At 54.8% G+C, this 21,706-nt stretch overlaps 2 protein-coding genes across 5 annotated transcripts; one reads left to right on the forward strand and one right to left on the reverse strand.

Annotated features, from left to right (window-relative positions):
• Nucleotides 1-539: 539 nt before the first annotated feature.
• On the reverse strand, nucleotides 540-10,594 carry SGTA (small glutamine rich tetratricopeptide repeat co-chaperone alpha). 4 transcript variants are annotated; one of them, XM_054181888.1, is made up of 12 exons: nucleotides 10,511-10,594; nucleotides 9,099-9,254; nucleotides 7,773-7,876; nucleotides 7,482-7,566; nucleotides 6,730-6,829; nucleotides 5,496-5,600; nucleotides 5,168-5,306; nucleotides 4,239-4,301; nucleotides 3,771-3,808; nucleotides 2,662-2,751; nucleotides 2,284-2,407; nucleotides 540-1,962 (listed from the first exon to the last, which is right to left on the reverse strand). In XM_054181888.1, exons 2-11 carry the CDS (start codon nucleotides 9,196-9,198, stop codon nucleotides 2,293-2,295), a joined length of 939 nt encoding a protein of 312 aa, XP_054037863.1. In that variant the 5' UTR covers nucleotides 9,199-9,254; nucleotides 10,511-10,594; the 3' UTR covers nucleotides 540-1,962; nucleotides 2,284-2,292. The 4 variants fall into 4 exon arrangements, with proteins under 4 accessions (XP_054037863.1, XP_054037865.1, XP_054037864.1 ...); XM_054181890.1 differs by lacking the exon at nucleotides 10,511-10,594 and having other exon boundaries at nucleotides 540-1,733; nucleotides 9,099-10,077; XM_054181889.1 differs by lacking the exon at nucleotides 10,511-10,594 and having other exon boundaries at nucleotides 540-2,190; nucleotides 9,099-10,077.
• Nucleotides 10,595-10,791: 197 nt separating this feature from the next.
• Nucleotides 10,792-20,164, forward strand: THOP1 (thimet oligopeptidase 1). Its single transcript, XM_054182233.1, has 13 exons — nucleotides 10,792-11,121; nucleotides 11,639-11,842; nucleotides 13,257-13,405; nucleotides 13,901-14,008; nucleotides 14,533-14,635; nucleotides 14,790-14,950; nucleotides 15,045-15,180; nucleotides 15,281-15,647; nucleotides 15,932-16,133; nucleotides 16,240-16,426; nucleotides 16,807-16,935; nucleotides 17,247-17,383; nucleotides 17,507-20,164. The coding sequence occupies exons 1-13, from the start codon at nucleotides 10,878-10,880 to the stop codon at nucleotides 17,663-17,665; spliced, it is 2,286 nt and encodes a 761-aa protein (XP_054038208.1). The 5' UTR covers nucleotides 10,792-10,877; the 3' UTR covers nucleotides 17,666-20,164.
• Nucleotides 20,165-21,706: the final 1,542 nt, after the last annotated feature.

Genomic DNA, 21,706 nt, shown 5'->3' on the forward strand with positions numbered 1-21,706 from the left:
TGCTGAAAGCTTGGAGCTCAGCTGCAGCGAGGTGGGGGGCACGCGGAGCCCCCCATCACCACAAGCAGGGTCCTGGTCCCTCCTCCACCCAGGACCAGCAGCACTTCTGCAGGAGAAGTATAGCAAGAAGAAAAACCATCAAGAGACACGAAGAAATAGATCCCCAGCTACAAAAAGAACAAGCAGGGTCAGGCAAGGAAACAGCACTAAAGTTATCTGAAAAGGGAGGGGAAAAAAAAAAAAAAAAATGAATCCCCGCAGTTTCCTCCTTTCGGACAATTTTTGAAGTTTTTCTTTCCACGCTGTCCTCTGGTCTCCTTGCGGGAGGTTACAAAAACGAGCTGGGGAGAACTTGAAGGGGGCAAGGGAAGCAGAAGTAGAAAGAAAAGATTTCCTAGTTGCGCGCTGCAGAAATACGCAGGCGCAGCATTTCTGCAGAAAAAGAACAAAACCCCGGAAAAAGCAGATGAGCCCGGCTGCGGTGGCCCCTCGCAGAGCCCTGACCCCGCGTCTCGCTTCAGCCATGCGGGCAAGAGGGATAACAAAGAAAGTGTCCAAATATTTTATTCTTCACAAGTTACATTAACCACATATTACTTTATGGAGCAATTTACAAATTTATTTTTTTTTTCCTTGATATTAATCTTCAGCTATACCTGCTCACTCACACCAGGTCTCCTGAACAGGCGTTTTCCGTCTCACACCCACCCGCCTTCAGAGCAGATGCTTTTCGTCTTCCCCACCACGATCGAGTAACTACTTTAAGAACAATTCTGAGGTCGATATAAACTAGCGACTTCTAGGGGAACTGGCCAGAGCTTTCCGCTGGCCCAAGGAAGGACAGGGGTGACTCTGTGGGGCGCTCGAGTTGGCTACAGGAGCTTTTTCCCCGCCTCGTCTCACACACTCTGCGCTGAGGAATAATCGCCCCTCGCCAACCCCCACCCTGAACCAGCAGCCACTTGATTTCCGACTATCCAAGCGGCATTTTTATTCCTTCTGCTCTCTACTCAGGCACCCTCTGTTCCTACCATAGCACAGGCAACCAGGTTGATTACTTACATGCATAAAAGACAGATTAAAAAAGCAGAAGAAAAAAAAAAAAAGAGAGAAACCTTTTAAACACCAAAAACATTATATCTTTCTTACTGTCCACCTGACTAGTTCACAGATTGGATCATTCCAACAACATAGCCATAATTACTAAACACTAGACAAATTCTGTCAGGACTGGGAAAGGACCCCAAGAAGCGTCCCAGGAAACACTCGCCGAAGGAGCAGTCGCACGTGGGCATGTTCGACCCGGCCAGTCCCAACTCCAACACGTTTACACTAACCTTTGAGAGGCGACCACCAAACCCCCGTGGATTAACAACGCTGGTAATGTTGCTACAGACCTGAATGAGAAACGCAGTGAATCTAATCAACAGAAACCCTGTTCTTGGAGGCGAGAAGATCCCCGTGATCTCCAGTGTTCAAACGCTACCGTCTCGTTACTGGCAGGAAGATTAAACAGGGCAGGAGGGGGGGGTTAGGTAGGACTTGAACACTTCTTTGAAGTGGCACGTGGGCAGGAAAAGTGAAGACGTCCTGTAGTGAAGAGTGCATCGTTCTTCAAAAACGGGTTAAAAAATTCCCATGTAGCAAATAACATAGAAATGTAACAGTGTAGTTAATTTTCTGAGTTTCTTTAGAAAGACTGTCGATGCTGGTTTGTGTTCAGCTTGCTGGATCTTCCAGAAGAAAAAAAAAAAGACTAATGGAAAGGCTGAGGGGGAGGAGCAGGGACGAAGACTAGGGAAAGCAAGCGTGAATCTGTCTTTGACATGCAGGTCATATAAAGTATTTTGTTTTTTCCATTATTTTTTTTTCCCCCCTCTTGGACACTTCCAACTCAAGAAATGGCAACACGCACATGGCTTCCAGTTTTTAAAGCAAAGAACATAGTTCCCACGGACTGCGCTGCAGAGACAGGAAGACAAGACATTTGCAAATTCAGTCTTTAAGAAAATAAAGCGTCCCTTTAACCACCGTGAACGCTAGATAATGGAACTCGTTTGTCAGCCACACAACGTGTGAGGGAAGTTCTTATTCACCATTCCTCAGGGCTCAGCCTTGCATCTGAGGCTCAGCACTAGCAGTACTGATGCAGAGAACCCAGTCTGTACGGAGGGGACACGCACCAAATTGCTAAATTAAGGCACAAGACAGATATTGCAGGCAAATACATGAATTCCCAACTCAGCTGCCACTGTAGGGCAGCACTCCCGGCTACAGCCTCACCTGGAACGCTCATTCCTGCTGATCTTCGTTACTGGCACTTGGAGTTCGACTCCTAATCTGGCTTCGTAGCTGCTCTATTAGTTCAGGATTCTGCTGCTGCATCTGCTGAGCGAACTGCTGGCCCCTGAGGGAGAGCAAGCAACAACCTTATCAGTGTTCTCACACACACACACACACTAACACGGTCTGCTGCTAGGAAATTCTTTACAGCTGATGGTCAAAACTCCCCTCTAACAAATAGCTAAAAACTGGTAGAGGCAGGACGTCACCCAACACTTAAACCTTCCTCAACTGCTAAATTAAGGTTTGACTTCTGGTCAGAAAAACCCCAAATCCATTTGCTGGCCAAGGCAGCGGGAAAGACCCAGCTCTACTCACGCTTGTATGAGGCTGGCGAGATCGTTCGTGGAGGGGCTGGTACCTGCTGCTCCCATGGCGTTGTGGCCACCAGAAATCATCCCGGACATGCTGCGGAAACAACGGTCATCGCTCAGAGCAGGAAAAACCACACAGAAATTGTTCGGTTTACGCTGGGAGAGGAGCGTCAGCGTAAGGCCGGCACCTTCCCACAGAGATTATGAAGTTATCTGCAAAGGAATCTTCTGCAACAACTTTTCATTCATTAACTACAGAAGAGTAACTGTAACATTATGTAGAAATATTGATAATAGTGTCAGTTACTGTATTCCCAGAGACTCCCCCTTTTGTGGGCAAGCCCCGTCTTGTGTTTACTTAATTAAAACACTGCCCTCGTGTTATGTTTATTTAATTGAAACACTGCCCTTCCTCATACAAGCTATTTGCTTGCTCTGCATCAAAAGAGATCTTCTGACAGGACAGCCTGAACACCGATCCTCTCGCGGTGAACAGCCCAGAGCACACCGCCCCTTCCTCTGAAGTCCTTGGGCTGCATCTGGTGCGGAACCTCAGCTGGCAACAGCCGTGGAAGGAGCCAAATTATCTCATCTGGTAATCAAAGGATGAGCTCCAGAAAGTCTCTAGCTCACCGCCTACCTGTGCTCCGAGAGGACGGTCAGGAGAGGTACGTGCCTTATTAGTTTTATGACTTTCTATTATCTAAGCATCTCACAGACATTGTGAACTGAGCCTCATAACCCCGTAGCACAAAGAATGGAAATATTCTCATTTTAACTGAGCTGAAGCTGTGAAATCCTGGCTCCAGGTCACATAAACACTGCGCAGCAGAGCCAAACTGACCCCAAGCTTCCCAAACCCAATTCCGGTGCCCTGATCTATCCTGCCTCCCTTCTGCAAACGTTTATACTAAGATCCCTCTACAGCACAGTCCAAAGCACTCAAAATACACGCTGGCTCAGGCCATTGTACTGCTTTAAAGGCTGCTCTCCATAATTCTGGCCCAAGTACCCTCCCCCTCCCATCAGTTCAGACCTACTGCAAATGCCAAACACACACAGAGCCTCAAATGAGTGATTCAAAGAGGAAATACAAGATGGGATCAAACTTACAGCTGTTGTACTTGCGGATTGTTCATTAGGTTAGATGCCTATTTAAAGAGAGGAGAAAAAAAAATGACACCCTATTTAGTCAGAAATGACTGGGTAGACATGCAGATGTTGTGCCATTCAACTACAAACAAAGTGAAGGCAGAAATACTTGGAAACAGATCAATAGGACAAAAATAGCAAAGAGAAGCACAGTGCAACACACAAGACAAAGCTGGTAATACAGAACAGGCACCCTTTCCCCATCCAGCCTATCGCAAGGAGAAGCCTGTGAATATGTCACCGGCTTTTTATTTGACCTTAATGAAATACAAGCACAGTTTCCTCACGGCAACACGGAAACCAAGAAATGAAAACAAATCTGCTAAAGAGACCCAGGAGGTCCCCATGCCGTGTACCGCTACATTTCCTCCTGAACAGACCAAGGCACAGAGCAGAGAGAGCCTGGCTGTGATCTGTGTCCACATTTACCATGCTCATGAAGCCAGGGTTGTTCAGCAAGCCAGCTAAATCGAATCCTCCTGGACCCCCGGTCTGTAAGAATAAAGAAGCCACGCACAGATGATCACATCCTCTCACTTCCTGATGCACATTACAATGAACTTTAATATTTTACTCCCAGTGTTATCAGAATCCAGCCTTTAAACCACAACAGAGGGAAGAGGCTGTGTCCATACCCCTTCTGTAACTTGCAGCCAGTCCCAGGGATCAGGCTCACTAAGGGAGTCAAAGGGCAGATTCTGAATTACAGGACTTATTAATCACCCCTCTCCCCAGCTGAGCCACATTAGCGATGTACAGCTGTAACCCATTACAACCGCCAAGTTAAACACATCCACTCCGTCACCTTTGCACTGGAGAAGTCCTTAGAAAATGAAAATCCCCTTCAAAATGATAAAGTAACATGTTCCCACATGGAGCATGTCAGCAGTGCAGTCACCAGCTTTCTCACTAGGAAACCTCCAGGTTTCTTAAGAAAAAAAAGTCTTTGTAAGGGAAAAAAAAAAAAAAAAAAGCCCTTTGGTATTGCTAACAGGTCACTAGAAAGAAAAAAAAAAAGCTAGATTTTAGGAGTAGTGATTTTAATTAAGAAAGGTGCTTAAGGCAAAATTGCTGTTTCAAAACACTCCTTTTTAATGAGTCTCATTTTCCAGCTCTTTCAAATAAGCCCAAGGTGACTGTGCTCAAGCAGTGGAGAGAAGTTACCCTCTCCGGATTTTAGTGGAAACGTTCGCAGCAGGACTCATTAACTATCTCCCCTCTGTCTGCATACGAGACCTGCATTCTAAACGCAAGCCAGGCCACCGAGGCTCTGCCAGACAGCGCCCGTTAGCACTTACAGCGAAGAAGCCGCCTTCTAATCTTACCCACATACAGGCAGCATTGGTTTCAGAACTTACCGGACTAGGAGTCTCCTTCATTTTCTGTTCTGCTATTTTAAGGTTTGATTTGTACGTGTCATTGTCTGGATCCAGCTCCAGGGCTTTTTTGTAGTAAACGACAGCTTCTGTGTGTTTATTTAAACTGGAGAGGGCCAAGCTATTAAAAGTGGAAATAAAATTAAAAATTAGAGTTACATAAGCACTTGCAGTCTTCCTCCACCCCCAGCAGGGGTGAAACACTAGGATTTTTGCATGCCATTCCAGGGCAGAACACCACCGATAGCATCACCGCCACTAGGCATCGTGAGATTCAAATTCTAGCAGAAAAAAACCCGCTCTTACTTACCCCATTCTGCCATAAGCTTTGCTGTAGTTTGGATCGATGCCTATAGCTCTTTCACAGTCTCTCACTGCTCCAGCATAATTTCCTAGTTTACTGTATGCAGCAGCTCTGGAGGGAATGGAGAAAGATGTGCAGAAAACGCTTATCAGCTTGACTATGCTCTCATCAAGGTCACCCCTGTTCCCTCTCTGTAAGTCTCCTGTTGTACGAGGCAAAGTCAAGTGTGAGCTTGACATAAATCCAAGCCATATCTAGGTGAGCAGGCTGCTATCCAAACACCCAGCCCCACGTTCTGCTCCTACTGCAAATAAATCCAGGCTCTTACTCCTCCTTACTGACTTTCCAAGAGGAGCCTGGGCTCCGGGGAGGCACACAGGTATCACACTTGCTAGCTCAGACAACCTCTCAGCTCCCCTTATGCCTTGATTTCTTAGCCATAATGACTGTTCCCTCCCATTTCCCCACACACTCCACATAAGAGGGAACATTGTTTTTGAAGCCATAACCTGCTCATTCAACTCTCCATCTCACAACTCTTATTGAGGGGCACTTCCCCAAAACCTCACGGGACTGACCCTCATGCAGCTAAAGCAAAGCTTCACTAAAAGCGCCAGCTGAAGTTCCGTGCCCCGAGAACCACCGTAATTCGCATGTGCGCAGACACGTTGGTCATGTAGCCAGCTGTACTTACGTACTCACAATAAGCAGATAACAAAAACAAATTCTGATTCGAAGTCTGAAGAGAAGTCAACAATTCTCTTCCCACCAACTTTCAAACATTTTTTGCTTAGAACTGAAAAATAGGAAATGGGCTTGCATGCCCAATTTTGCACACACATCAGTTCTCAATAACGAGCCTTCAACTTGTCTCCTTTCACTCCTTTGTTTTTATTATCAAGACAGCCTCTCAAACCTGGGCTCTCTAGCCCACTTAGAGTTAATTGCATGAAAGCAGACAGTTTTTCTTGGCATCCTTATATCTCCTCAAATGCCTAATAGAGTTTGTTTCCACACCCACATCCTATCTAGAGATGCCAGGGCACAGAGCTGGCAGGAGGCACAGGAAAGCGTGTCACTGAGCTTAAAAGAAAAAAAAAAACCCACACAAAGAGCAAGCAAGAGAACAAGCAGCCTACAGAATCGTAAAAAAGGGAGTCTGACCTTTCAAGAGTCTTAGATCCAAGTAATAAGAACAAAAACACAAGTGTACAAGGGTGGAGAAAGAGATAATCAGTACCTGTTGCAGAAATACACAGCATTGGATGGATTTAATTCAATTGCTTTTCCATAGAAAGACACAGCAGCTTCAAAGTTCTCCACCTTCATTTGTTCATTTCCTAAAAAGATGGCGGAAAGGCTCATTAACAAGTGAAAAATGAGGACAAACAAAAGCAACAGGCCTGGATCTGTGATCTACTTCAGAAAATAGAACGAGAGAAACCAACTGCTTGCAACTTTTGCTGTTTGCGAGTGGGGCACGTTCGGCAGCGAGGCAGGGGACCTGCGTCTTGGCAAGTCCAGTTTGCCTGATCCTGCAAGTGCCCTAAACACCCCCAGCTGCCCTCCCACCTCGGGCACACCCGCGGCCTCCCCAAAGCAGCACCGCGTCCCAAGCGGCCTGTTAGCTCAGAGAAAGCTCTCCACTGTACTTCAGCACCAACCCCGCTCTCTGGCGCGGCAGAGAAAAACGCAACACGCAGAGGAGAGCTCAACAGGAAAGATGCCCTGTTCTACACAGCGCGGGCTTTTTAGGATGCAGAAGAAAGTGCTGACCCAGCTGCCCAGCTAGGCTCTGTGGCAGCTAAATTATGCCAACCTACACACGCTCTGGAGCACAAGCAGAGAAACAAGCAGAAATGGAAGGGTTGATCCCATTTGCTCCCCCCGCCCCCCGGCCCATTCCAAGCATTCCCCAGGTGCCAAGTGAATTAAACCTCCCTCCCCATTACCATCTAAACCTCGTTATACACCAGCTCCAGAGGAGGTTACCTTCAGTCTTGAGTCTTTCAGCTTCAGCTATGTCATCTTCAGAGGGGGTGATGGGCTCCGAATTCGTTCGGATGTGCTCAGGCTCCTTAGAAGGAAAGGGAGAAGGCTGCGATAAGGACTCCCACCGAGATGTACTTCACCTCCCCCTTCCCAAGCGCTGCCTTGTCAAGCCCAAAACGTTTCCCTCCCACACACTTTCAAGGGGGCAGCATCGCCACAGAAATCAAGCAGAGCTCATTGCTTTGGCCACTTAAAAGGAAACTCAGCAAACATTTTAGGGCGCTCGCTCACCTTTCCTGCGGCAGCTTCAAATATTTCAGGAAGAGTCTGGGACACAGCTAGGCCTTGGTCTTCCATTGAGACCCCAAATGCTGTCTCTAGGCACTGGATGGCCACTGGACAAGAAGAGTTAAGTAATTAGCATTCCCCACTCCATCTAAATGCTTAGCCTCCCCCCACAGCCCCTGAATTTCTTACTGTTTAACATACCAGGAAAAAAACCCACACTGAACCACACAATTCCACACACCAGACTTGATATTTAGGCCATATCCTCAAATTTTTCCAAAACCTCAGAGCCAGGCAAACCTTAGCTCTGGAGAGGAAGCTCCTGGATTGAGTCATTCACAACTACCATCCCCTCAGGTCACTCCAGAGCAGGTGCTGGGGGTAGAAGTTAATCAAACTGGGGCTTTACCAGCCTTCCCACAGCTGTGGGTGACAAAACACAAGTCTGAATGTTTCAGAAAGCCATCACTTGTCAGAGGGTGGCTGCTCTGTGAAGAGCTGTGGCCATGCAGAGGTGCACGGACACCAAAGAGCCGGTCCTGCGGCTGCCCCCACCTCCTTCCTCATCCAGCACCTGGTCGAGAAGCTGCTCCCAGGACAGAGGGGAACCCCAGCGGCAGAACAGAGCTCAGTTTTACAAAACTCCCATGCCGTGTTTTACAGATCAACGAGCACCAGGAATAAATCCCTCCTTCCACCCAACGCCCTCCTCCCATCCTCTCTCGTTCCTGCCTCTCCCAGGAATGTACCCACCACTCTGCAGACGTGCCTGGGCTCTCTTTCAGTGGGACAAACGTACAAGTCAAAGGCTAATGCGTAAGCTCCTTAAGTAGATCTTTTAAGATTGGTGTACTCTCCTTACCAGTGAAGCCCTCTGAAAACCCCTATTCAAATACTCCAGGGCATGCTGGGGAAAAGCATTTTGATAGCAGAGCGGGAAAAGCACTCTGCAAGCATAAAACACTTCGACACAACGACAAAGTCCTCATTTCACATTATACTAGGAGCCTCCTGACTCTACCTCATTTAAGATAAAACTTGTAAGCCTCAAATCCAGGGTCAGAGAGGCTTTTGATCCCAGGTATATCCCTTCCTCAAGCTAATCTGCTTTTGAAAGAGATAACAAGAAATCACACAGGCAATCAGCATCCCTAATGCCCTGGATACATCCTCAAGACGACAAATTCTTTTCAAATCTCGAGCAAGGTTTGATGTTAGAAAGAGCCCAGCCAAGTGAGAGGCAAAAGAGAGTAACAGCGTCCAAATTTCCCGGAGTGTGGGGCTGACAGACCTAGACACGTGAACAGGGAAGCGCATACAACCACCCACCTTCCAAACTCTCCTGAGCATCTGGAGACAGACCCCCATTCTGCAGCTGGTCATGTAGAAACTGGATGATGGAGTAGGCAAGGCGCTTCTGGTCTGCCATTCTGGGAAGCTGTGAGCAGTTTTTTTACAACTTCTTGTAAGTTTTAAAAAAAAAATCTGTAGAGAGAGAAGTTATATCACTTGATGGACAAGAAGTCAGAGAGCTTTCCTGCTGCTCTCCCCCAGTATGAACGGGGAGGATAAGGGAGTTGTTCAGGACTGGCCAAGGCCTCCAGAGCCTTCATTCAACTCTGCTGTAACCACAACCCCCTTTACATGAATTCTCTGGGCCTCGGTTCACCCTCTCCGGCATGAGCTGCACAGCACAGCCCTGCCCCACAAGGCTCCCGACAAGGGAATTACATCAAAAATGTTGCAGACACTTAAGCTACTGAAACACCTTTGAGTGACAAACTGAGCACTGAGGAGTTCGCCTCTAAACCACAGTCTTCTGCTTCCAGAGCGCAATTTGATTCTGAAACAAAAACTGAAGCAATTTGCCACTCGAAGCAGAGCTGGGGCCAGAGTTCAGGGCCACCAGTCCTCTGTGCTGCTTGTCAGCCTGCCCTGCCAGGTGAGGGAGAGCGAGGACCCAAAGCAGAGCCACCCCCGCAAGCCCACCCCAAGGCTGGGGCTTCCCGGAGATCCCGACGCAGGTCTTGTCAGCATGACAGACGTGGCTCCTTGATGGCACCGCTGCTGAGCCGAAGCACTTTGCCTCTCCGGAATGCTTAACTAGGTTTGTAGTGCAGAAAATCATCCAGGGTAACTTAATAAAGTAAACCGTTTAAACGCAAACTCTGTGAGAGCCCGACGGAGCTCGGCTGGCCCCAACCCACCAAAAGCCACCACCAGTTCCCCCAGTCCCAGCCGCAGACAGGCACCGCAGCGCGTGCCTTGGGCAAGGGTCTGTGCCTGGCTCCCAGCCCTGGTGACAAGCGGGACCAGAGAGTCCACAGACACCCCCCCCCCCCTCCCCGGGGCAGACAGAGAGGGGGAAGGCACCTCTCCTCCCCCGGACCCCCGCCCGCAGCTCCCACCGGTGCCCCCGGGAGTGAGGCCCGAGGGGCGCGGAGGGCCGCGGGACCCCGCCCCACTGGCTCACCGCTCCGTGAGGAGACGGGAGCGCCGGCAGCGCTCTCCTTCCCGTCAGGGGAACGGGCCTGAGCTTGGGGGGGGCGCGGGGCGGACACCCCACCACAGCCGCGGGCCCGGCCCACACCGAACCCTGGGCGAGGGAAGCGCCAGGCCCCGCCGCGACCCCCGGCCCAGCCGCTACCCACACCAGGCCCCAAGGCGAGCAGCTCCCAGCGGGGAGTACAGCCCCAAGCCCGGTTCCCGGCCCCGCGGCCGCGCCGCCCCGCCCCGCTCACCGGGCGCCCCGACACTCGCCTGGGCCGGGGCGGGCTCAGCACTGCGCATGCGCCCCGCCCACCGCGCCTGCGCACGGCCCCGCCCACCGCGCCTGCGCACGGCCCGCGCCTGCGCGGCCACCAAGCACCGCCCACCCCGCCCTTATATGGAGGTGCGGTGACCAGGGCGCATGCGTAGTTCCCGCCCCTCGGGGGCGGGGCTGGAGGCCGGAAGCGCCGCTGTCGCCCCGCCCTGATTTCTACCATCGAGAGGGGGCGTTGCCATGGGAACGGGCGGGCTTGCGTGCTGCTCCCGGCGGGGCTCCGCTCCCCGTCCCGGTCCCGGGGCGCTGGCCCGCTGCCCCCGAGGCCGAGGGCCGGGGCAGGGATGGGGCTCCGCGTGTGCGGGCGGACGGGCCGCTGCTCCCTGCCCGGATGGAACGAAGGGAAAGGGGAGAGCGGCCCCAGTCCTCCATGCTCCCAGAATCCCTCGGCGCGGCCGCTCTCTCTGCCCTGCTCTGTGGTTGGGGCACATGCTCCGTGCGTGGGGCCGGCGCGGTCTCCTCCCGGCCTCGTCAGCAGAGCGGGGCCTCCCGCCGCCCCCGGCACCCCCGGCATGGCCCCCCCGACAGGTACCGGGCGGAGGGGGTGGGGGTGGGCAGCGAGGGGGAGCACGTGGAGGGGGGAGTTGAGGGCGAGGGGGTGGCGTGGCAGGGGGGAGATGTGAGGGGGCAGGAGGAGGGAGCCGGGGGCAGGCCCATAAAGGCTGTGCAGGGGGGGCCGTGGCCTTCTGCCGCCCCCCGTGTCACCTCTCTGCCCCCACCCCGTCACCTCTCTGCCCCACAGCTCCCGTCCCGGGCAGGGGACAACCCCCCGCCCCCCCTCCGTCATTGGGCAGAAGAATGGCGGGGAGAGACAGGGAGGGAGTCGGGTTTCCCTGAAGGGTTTCTTATGGGTAAACAGTGCCCGGAAAATCATCCGGCTGCTGATCGCCGACAGCGCCCCGCTTCCTCCGGATCCCGGTTGCTCCTCAGCAGGGTTTGTTTGCTGGGCCTCTCCATTAAGTGCTTTTATCGAGTTTTTAACTACGATCTGGATTTTTTTTCCAGCCTGCGTGGGACCGTATCTCACAGCGTGTTTCCTCCCCAGGTAACGTTGTGGATAGCCAGACCCCCAGGCTGTTGGCAAATCAGCTGAGATGGGACCTGACAGCCGAACAGATAGAAAACATGGCTGCAGAGCTCACGGAGAGAACCAAGCTCGTGTACGACCGGGTGGGCTCCCAGGAGCAGGGCGAGGTGTCCTATGAAAACACTCTCAAGGCACTGGCAGATGTGGAAGTGGAATATACAGGTACGTAATATGAGTGGAATATATGAGCGCAGGCTTTCTGGAAATCAATGTGTTGTTATTAAGATTTTGTTGGTGGTTTTTTTTGCTCTGTACTGTCATCTCCTTTTTTTTCTTCCCTTGGCTCCCTCAGCAGCACAGTGGGTCTTTTTCCACTTAATGTTTATACAGCTAGATATAAGTGCAAAGAATAGAGTAGATTTGGAACGGAAGAGCAAGTCTAAACCAAGGACGGCGCTTTGGTGGCGCCGCCGCTTTGGCAGCGGGATGGTCTGTGGGAGCAGTAGCCAGGTTTTCAAGGTTGTCTGTAGCTTTTATGTGTCAAGGTGCATTAGTGGGTACAAATGGTGCATCAGCAGAAATAGTTCAAACGATCTAAGAAACCTTCAACTCTTTTCTGACTTCCCTAAGGCAGCGGATAAATGTCTGTCCGTGTGTCTTGTTTAAACACTACTGTTGTTTTAGGGATTAATGTGTAAAGTAACATGATATGATGGCATTGTGCTGGCAAACGATGCAGGCGTCAATGTATCTCCGGCTAATTATTTACAGCAGTAGAGAGCCAAAGTCACGCAGCCCCCCTCCTGCCTCACGGCAGCTGTTAGCTGTCCTGACTGCCCGTATGGCGAGGTGTCAGGTCTGTATGAAGCAGAAGCCAGCCTGCAAACCTCTTCTTTCTTCTGTCTGGTTTCTTTTTCCTAAAATAAGAGGAAAAGCCCTTATTAAGCAGGGGTAATGTTAACTTCAGCAGAACTGTCAGCACTTTCCCTGGGCCCCAGAGGGTAGCTGCCCGCTCACCTTCTGCTGGGTGGAGAGTTCTCGTACCCGGAGGGCAGTGCTTTCCTGCTGGAGTTGTATTATTTGAGGTTTTGCAGAGATGGTGGCAGGGAATGTTCTCCCTGTTTCACTTCTAAAATGGAAATGCGTCAGGACAGAGCACAGCTGGGAGGTGTTGGCTTTTGAGGAGCATCTGCAGTAAAGGCATGTCACTTCTAGCCTGGTCCTCTAAGGAAAGGAGTCACGCAGCGATGCTCCCCTTGTGTCTGCCAGCATAGAAGTCCTGTGATTCGTGAAACTGTTGATACCGGCTACAGCTGGGGCGAAGGCCTTGAGATCTCACAGGCATGAAGTTTGTGCGAGCTTTGTGAGAAAGATGGCTTGTAGTGGGAAATCAATGAACAGATGTGCTCGGCAGCAAGGAAGGGGTGAACGGGCCCTGCTCCGAGAGGACAGCTCTGGGTTTGTCTGACGGCAGCAGCTTGCCTTGCTCTTCCTTTGTGTGGGCGGGCAGGTCAGGCTCTGGGGCCGTCAAACTGGCTCCCAATTAACACAGGCTCTCTGTGTGCACTCCCACTCACGAGCAGTTCTGGGACATGAAGCCATTGCCTTCGCCGTCATCCCTCTTCTGTCTTTCCAGTCCATCGGAACATGCTGGACTTCCCCCAGCACGTCTCTCCTTGCAAAGACATCCGTGCAGCGAGCACCGAGGCTGACAAGAAGCTCTCGGAGTTCGACGTGGAGATGAGCATGAGGCAGGACGTGTACCAGAGGATCGTCTGGCTCCAGGTGTGTGCTTGGGAGGATGTGTTGTCAGCAATGCACCCAAGCGGGGCAGTGAAACCTCCTGGAATTACAACAAACCCTTTTCCCTTGTCCCAGAACTTAGAAGTGAATGATACTGAGTCAGGTCAGGAACTGAATCGCTGTGTGATCATGGCAGAATGGTCCAGCTGTTAGTGAGAGTTGGGGATTTGGGGTTTGAGGGCTCTGTGCCCCCTCAGGGCCTCAATTATCCCTTTGGTAAGATGACATTAGTAAACCCAGCCTGCCTCACGTGGGGAAGGGGCTGGGTAATGCTCTAAAAAGTGCTGTACTACGGCATAAAGGTGACATGTTTAAAGCAATCTGGCAAGAAGTAATGCACCAAACCGAAGCCTTGTGGGATGTTTCCATCTGCTTCTGGGTCACTGGTGTTACAATAACCCATAACTCCTCCTAGGAACCAACTTTCTGCAGCACCTGATCCTGCGGTTCCCTGCGCTCATGGGTTTTGTTTTACAGGAGAAAGCAGAGAGCGCTTCACTGAAGCCTGAAGCAAAGAGATATCTAGAGAGGCTGATCAAATTGGGTAAAAGAAACGGTCTCCATCTCCCTGAGGAAACGCAGGAGGTGAGATCACACAGCTTAAAGTAAGCACACGTAAAGGAGGTGCGCAGGGCTAACGGGACAGCGTAGGGTTAGAGCAGAGGACTGAGGCTCAGACTCTTGAATTTTGCCCCTGATTTGCGTGGCCTCGGGCGTGTTGGGTGATGTCTTCGTGCCCCTCTTTTTCCTCCCCGTTAGAGTGGCTCAGGGAAGGAGCTGGAAGCTGGGTTAAAAATAGAAGAGAAGGTGAAATGAAATAAGGGTAGGGGAGGTTGTTGCTTAAACACCTGCAGCTCCTGAGCTGGCAGGAGGCAGTTGGGACCTTGCTGAGGTGGCTGCTTTCCTACCAGGTGTGATCAAAGGGAGCCTGTTCTAGGCTGAGAGCTCAGCGCTTGCATGCAATTAATTCTGCTGCGTTGTGTTTGAATAAAAGCCAAGTGCAGACTGCTGGGCAGCTCGGCAGGCAGGCTGCTGGCTGGAGATGGTGAACGGTGCTGTTTGACTTCCCCCTTTGGACTGACTTTTCTCTGTTCTTCTGTATTTTAAAGAAAATCAAAGCTATTAAGAAAAAGCTGAGTGTCCTTTGCATAGACTTCAACAAGAATCTCAACGAAGACACCACCTACTTGCCCTTCTCGAAGGAGGAACTAGGTATGGAGCGCTCGGGCTTATTTCTCTGCTGCTGTGGCCGAGTGCCTGTATTCCTCTGGCTAAGGAGCAAGAGGCTGTTCCTGTGCTCAGTCCCACGGCTGGTGTTTCTGGAGACGCCTGGGCTCTCCATCACTCCTGTCTGCTCTTTTCTCAGGGGGGCTCCCTGAGGATTTCCTGAACTCCCTGGAGAAGACAGAGGATGGCAAGCTGAAAGTCACCTTGAAATACCCGCACTATTTCCCTCTCCTGAAGAAGTGCTATGTGCCTGAGACGAGGAGGAAGGTGGAGGAAATGTTCAACTCCAGGTGCAAAGAGGTAGGTGGGCCTTGCTGCTTGGCAGCAGGGCCAGACGGGATGCCAGGCCAGGTCCAGGAACCCACTTCACTCTTTGTCTGACTCTATCTTGCAGGAGAATTGCTTGATCCTCAAGGAGCTGGTGGACTTGCGGGCTCAGAAAGCCAGTCTGCTGGGCTTCAACACGCACGCGGACTTTGTGCTGGAGATGAACATGGCTAAAAGCAGCACGACAGTGGCTACGTTCCTGGGTACAGCACGTGGCTATGGAGGGGAACAGCAGGGACACGCTGGGCTGGGTGTGCTGCTCTCAGCCCCAGACACTAACCCTGCCTGCCTTGGTTTTCCTAGATGAGCTGGCCCAGAAGCTGAAACCTCTTGGGGAGAAGGAACGGGCTGTGATCCTGGACCTGAAAAAGAAGGAGTGCGAGAAGCGTGGCCTGGAGTTTGATAACCGTATCAATGCCTGGGACATGCGCTATTACATGAACCAGGTGGAGGAGACCAAGTACAGCGTGGACCAGAATCTGCTGAAGGAGTACTTCCCCATGCAGGTGGTCACCACAGGCCTGCTGGCCATTTACCAGGAGCTGCTGGGACTCACCTTCCATCTGGAAGAGAAGGCTCAGGTCTGGCACGAGGATGTCCAGCTCTACACGGTGAAGGACACCTCCTCCGGGGAGACCATCGGGAAATTCTACCTGGACCTGTACCCACGGTGAGGCCTTGGGCAGGGTGAAGCGAGGCAGGAGGGCTGGGGCAGTGGGAGCGGTGCCTGCCGCGCGTTTTGGGGAAGGGGAGAGGCTGTCCCGCTCCCAGACGTGTGTCTGTGTGGAGGGAGCGGCGTGTACTCAGGCAGGGCTGTCCCAGGAGCATGGGGCTGGTGTGAATCACAGTGTCCCCAGGAGCCTCTGCTCTGAGCAGGACCACGGTGCCCTGCGTGGTGGCTCCTGGCTGGCGGTGGGGAAGGATCTGTGTAACAGTCTCCTTTTCTTGACCTAGGGAAGGGAAATACGGGCACGCAGCCTGCTTCGGCCTGCAGCCAGGCTGCCTCTTGCCAGACTCCAGCCGGCAGATCTCGGTGGCTGCCATGGTGGCCAATTTCACCAAGCCCACACCGGATGCACCTTCCTTGCTGCAGCACGATGAGGTGGAAACCTACTTCCACGAATTTGGGCATGTTATGCACCAGTTGTGCTCTCAGGTGAGGCCTGGCTGGGCTGGCAGAGGGTTGGTTTGTTACCTTTTCCCCGTTGTGCCCCTCTGTGGGGTTAAATGATGCCCCACTCTGAGCTTGCCGTGTCTCCTAGGCGGAGTTCGCCATGTTCAGTGGGACGCATGTGGAGAGGGACTTTGTCGAGGCACCGTCGCAGATGCTGGAGAACTGGGTGTGGGAGAAGGAGCCGCTGCTGCGCATGTCCAGGCACTACAAAACTGGAAGCCCCATCCCTGATGAGCTGTTGGAGAAGCTCATTAAATCCCGACAGGCAAACACAGGTGGGTCTCTGCAGAGGGAAGTGGGAGCCGGCGAAGAAGGGCTGGAGGGGAACGGGGGGTCTGTGCCGTCCCCAGCAAGGGCAGAGCCTCGCCGTGGTGTCCCCTGTGCGTGGGGAAGGGGACCCTTAATGACGAGCAAGGGTGGTGTGACAGGCGGTGCGGCGGGCTGGGTGGTGTCACCGTGAGAAGGGGTGCTGGGGAAGGCAGAGATTATCTGCAGGCAGGGAACGCGGCTTAGGCCTGAGTGGGTGCTGCTGAACGGGTCTGTTTGGGGAAGCAGGTCAGAAGCTGGGTGTGGGGAGAACTGTGGGAGCCCCCAGCCTCGGAGACGCTCCTGCCTGCAGGCAGGAACTCAGTTTGCCTCTTCCTTCTGGGAACAGGGCTCTTCAACCTGCGTCAGATCGTCCTGGCCAAGGTGGACCAGGCGCTGCACACCCAGATGAAGGCCGACCCCGTGGAGGTGTTTGCCCGGCTGTGTGAAGAGGTGCTGGGCGTCCCTGCCACCCCAGGTACCCAGGGGCTCGGGGTCCCGCTCTCGCTGTCTCTCTGGGCCTGGCCTGCAAGCTTGGCTCAGCAGGTTCTTTTCAAGGCTGGGGCTTCAGGCTGGCTCAATGGGGACAGTTTTTGCTGGCTCCAGGAAAAGCAGGGCTGAAACCATACAAAAATAACTGGAAAGTTCTTCCCTATTTCCCCTGGGTTTGCGAACAAGCTGACCCAGGGCCTGCTCTGACATATTTACAGCTCAGAGGGGTTTTTCTGTGCTTTGCGTAGTTCCAGCTGCCTTTCCCGTTAACGCCCCTTCCCTTCCTTTGCCGCAAAGGTACAAACATGCCCGCTACGTTTGGCCACTTGGCTGGAGGCTACGATGCCCAGTACTACGGCTACCTCTGGAGCGAAGTGTACTCCATGGATATGTTCCACACGCGCTTCAAGCAGGAGGGGATCATGAACTGTAAGGTAGGGAGGACGTCCTGTGCCACCGGGCTCTCGGCGTGCGGCAGGAGCTGCCTCCCCTGCCGGAGGCAGCAGGAGATGTCAGCGGGAGGGCAGGTGTGTACCCCCGTCCCTCTCTCCTCGCAGGTGGGCATGGATTACAGGAATTGCATCCTGCATCCTGGAGGTTCTCTGGATGCCTGCGACATGTTGAGGAAGTTCTTGGGCCGCGAGCCCAAGCAGGACGCCTTCCTGGCCAGCAAAGGACTGAAGGTAGAGAGCAACTCGCTGCCTTTGGCCTGCTGAGAAACTGCTCCAGCCCGTTTGAGTCAAGCCAGCTCCTTTGTCTACGCACCAGTCCTCTCAGGCCGAGCAATACCCGGTACTTCTGTCACCAAACGCATCCTGGGCCAGCCCCTGCCTGGAGCTGTTCCTCCAGGATCCTGCTCCGAGCTCACCCTGGGCTTCAGGAGCCGGGTTCAGCCCTGGTCCAGGGCTCTGCGGTGACAGCTCTGCAAAAGGGAGTTGCATTGCCTTTGTCACCCCCCGCCAAGGGGATGGGGCGGTCGGTAGCCCACACAAATTGGCTGAACTTTGAACCTGATTTCTGCACGAGGGTGAGTTTCAGCCTCATTTATAGCTGGGGAGGGGGGCGAGAGGAGTTACCAAACTTGAATCATCGTTTTAAAATCCCTTCTTTTTAAGAAATGAGACTTCCCACCGGGCTTGGCTTGTTTTGTGCCCCGGGGCAGGCTTAACTGTTCAGAGCATGAAACAAGCGGCCTGAGAAGCTGCGCTGGGAGTCGTGCTCTCCCTCCCTTTGGCTCTCCCTCTCTTTGGGCAGCTGGCGGCTGTGGAATAAAGATGGGGAGATCCCAGAGCTTAAAAACTATTGGATTTACTGGAACGTCCTGCCCTGAGCCCCTCAGACATTCCTGCCAGGGCAGCAGCCCTGGAAGGGGGGCAGAGATGGCCGGTACAGATATTCCCAGAACAGGGGGTCTGGGGAGCGTGGCCTGGCCCCCCCACGCTGCCAGGCGTCCTCGGGAGGTCGTACCGTCCCCCAGGCTGTATCGGAGCTGCCGGGACCCCACGCCGGGGGCCGTGTTAGGGCAGCTGATGCCTTTTGGGCTGAAGTCGTGACAGCAGAGGGGTGTGTTGCTATTGCTGTCACCTCTAAGCCAGGGTGGGACAGGGGAGGGCTGTGGAAAAAAAAAAAAAAAAGAAAAAAAAAAAGCGTATAGCTTCAAACAACACGGATGCCGGGGATAAAAATATCAAGTGGGCTTTGTGCCAGGCCATGAGCGGCCGGGCTCTGGGTGCGGCGCCGAGCTGGGGGACATCAGCCAGGCCTGTGCCCAGCCTTGGGAGCAGCCGGGCTGTGCCACCTGCCCCCCCCCAGCTGTCACCCTGTCCCCAAGAACCCTAAAACTGGTGCCCGCATGGCATGGTGTGCTTCCCTCTGCTCTCTGCAGGGCTGTTCCTCCTTGGCACGGCTGTGCCCAGGAGGGCAGCTCTGCCCAGGGGTTCAGGGCTGTGGGTCGGAGCTGCAGGAGAGAGCGCTGACCCCAGGGGCAAAGGCTGATTTCTGGTTTGGCTCACGTAGGAATCGCGCGTGGCCTGGGAAAGGTTTTAAAGCAGCCAGTGTGCAGGGCAGGCGCAAGGTTGGCTGCTTCCCTGGTAGCGGAGGGGAGCCGAGGGCCTCGGAGGGGAGCTGTGAGCTCCCGCCGGCGTGAGGGATTTGTGGCAACGGGGCAACTGAGGGCAGATCTCCTTTTCTTGTGTCCCACCTCCAGCCTTGGGTCACCGTGTGACACCATTTGAGGGCTGTGGAATTGGTCCCCGCAGCTCTTTGGCGGTCTGGGCACACGGAGGGTGCCGGTGAGAGGCCGAGGGCCTGCGCTCGCATCCACCGTCCCGGCCAGGGCCGCGTGTGGGAGCTGCCGTCCCTCCCCAGGGGCTCCCCCCCAGCTCCCTCCCCGCCTGGGCTCTTCCCTTTCCTTCTCCTCTCGTCTGGGCCGCGTCACCCCAGCGGCTCTGGCTTCCTTCCCCGCCACGGCTGATGCGAGCGTTGGAAGAAAGCTCGCCCCAAGTGCAGACAAAGTCATTGCTGTCACCTCCCTCCCCCAGACCCCCCTGGTGACACGGGAAGGCTGGTGACACCCTCCCTCACCAGTCCCCTCTTGCGCTGACAATGTGGACGGGTCCGTAAGCAGCGAAGTGGCTCCTTGGTGCTTTCTGGGGCCACGTTGAGCATCTTGTCTTTGTCCCCACCCTCTGTTTTAGGCATAGGCGAGTGTCCGGGTGCCGGGCGCTCCCGAGTTGACGCTGTGGGTGTTTTAAGTGTCATGTTTTACTGAGCTTTCAGCGTTTTCTTTCAGACCTCTCCCCTCGAGGGAGAGAACTGAAGCTGAACAGGGAAATCGCGCACTTTCCTCCCTCCTTCCCAGGCCACAAATAACCCCGTCCCTCTCTCCAGTAACCCCTGCTGCTGGCGGTGCGGTGAGAGGTGCTACCCAAGGCAGGCGGGGGGTCCTGACGCCTCTCCCGGTCCACGGGTGATCCCCAGGAGCAACACCGGGCACCGGCACCTTCTCCCCCAGCTCCTCATCCCCATCCCGTCCCAGGCTGGCGGGGAAGAGAGGTCCCTTTCAGGTTTAGGGTTTAGTTTTTTTTTCTGTTAACCTTCTCCTAAGGGCAAACTGGTGTGTGTGCGCCGTTCGTAATGGTCACGTCCCACCCCGCTTGTTTCAATGACTGGATTTTAGACGGTTCCTAGCACTAATAAAGGTTTTCCTAAGCGGATGTTTGCGTGGCTCAGGTCCTGCTCAGGAAGCTGCTCCTTTGCCGGGGCCGGGGTGGGGGGGAAATGGCTGTCCTCCGGGGTGGCAGGGTGCTGAGTCCCGGTGCTCCCGGCACGGCCACCCCCTCACCAGCGCCACGGCAGCCCCCCGCACCAGTCTGCACAGTCGGTCCTGCCCCACGAAGACGGGCACCGAGCGGCAGGCGTGGGGCGGCAGCCTGTCAGGCGTGAAGCCCTGAGGAGCGAGAGGCAGTGACCCACTGTGTCCCCCTGTGTCCCTGTGGGCTGTCCCCCGCCCCCGCCGGCCCCGCACCTGGGTGAAGAAGCCGTGGTCCAGCACGTCCCGCAGGCTGGGCCGTGCCGCGGGCTCGGGGGCTAGCAGGCGGGCGATGAGAGCCCGGGCGCGGGGCGAGAGGTGGGGGGACAGTGGGTACCGCGCTGCCCGGATGCACCGGTACAGCTCCTGCCGGTGAGCCGCCTCGAACGGGGGGCTGCCCGTCAGCGCCGCATACCTGGGGGGGGTTCAACTGCTCAGCGGGGCCGGGAGCACCCCCCGCCCTCCTTCCCTCCCTCCAGGTACCCACTTACATGGCGCAGCCGAGAGCCCAGATGTCCGAGGGCACCCCATGGCCCTTACGGTCCAAAACCTCCGGGGCCAGGTAGCCCGGGGTCCCACAGATCGCCCTGGGGAGATCGGCAGGGTGACCCCCAGCCCCGCAGCCCCCCCCGGGCAGCGCTGCAGCCCCAACTTACCCCCAGCGCCGGCTGGCCGGAGCCTCCTGCCGTGCTAGCCCCAGATCCCCGATCTTCACCTGCATCTCCTCGGTCACCAAGAAGTTACCTGTGGAGGGAGATGAGCCGGAGCGGGGCTGGCGCGGTCACCTCGCCCTCCCGCCTCCCCGGCTCTGCCCCACGCACTCGGTTTGAGGTCCCGGTGGACGATGCCGTGTCCGTGGAGGTAGCGCAGCCCCGAGATGATCTGCCGCAGGTAGTACCGCACCTCTGGCTCCGTCAGCCTCCCCCGCGCCCGCAGGATGTCGGCGAGGGACTGGGGACGGAGCGAGGCACCAGCTCGGGGCCCGGCGAAGCCCCAGCAGCAGGGCGCTCCATTTTGGGGTGCCGGCGCTCACTCACCCTCCGGCTGCAGTACTCCAGCAGCAGGTAGACGTGGCTGCGGTCGGCGAAGTGCCCATGGAGGCGGACGATGTGCCGGTGGCGCAGGCGGCCGTGCAGCTCCCGCTCCCGCTCCACCTGCATCGGCGTGAGCCTGGCAGCCCCCCCGGCCCCGGTACCCCCTGGATCCGGGGACCCCCACCACATACCCTCGGGGAGACGGGGATGGGAACCCACCCAGCGACCCGGGAAGGAGGGAGAAGGGGCAAGGGCTGTGGGGCTCTGTGGGGTCCCTGTGGGCATCGCCCGCCCACCTCCTCCCTGGGGACTTTCTGTGCGTCCCCCAGACTCACCCTCTCCCTGATGCCCACCGTGGTCAGCCGGGCTCGGGGGATAGCCTTCGCCGCGTAGACCCTGCCGCTGGCCACCTC

This window comes from Rissa tridactyla, chromosome 22 (genome assembly GCF_028500815.1).
Source record: "Rissa tridactyla isolate bRisTri1 chromosome 22, bRisTri1.patW.cur.20221130, whole genome shotgun sequence".
NCBI lineage: Eukaryota > Metazoa > Chordata > Aves > Charadriiformes > Laridae > Rissa > Rissa tridactyla.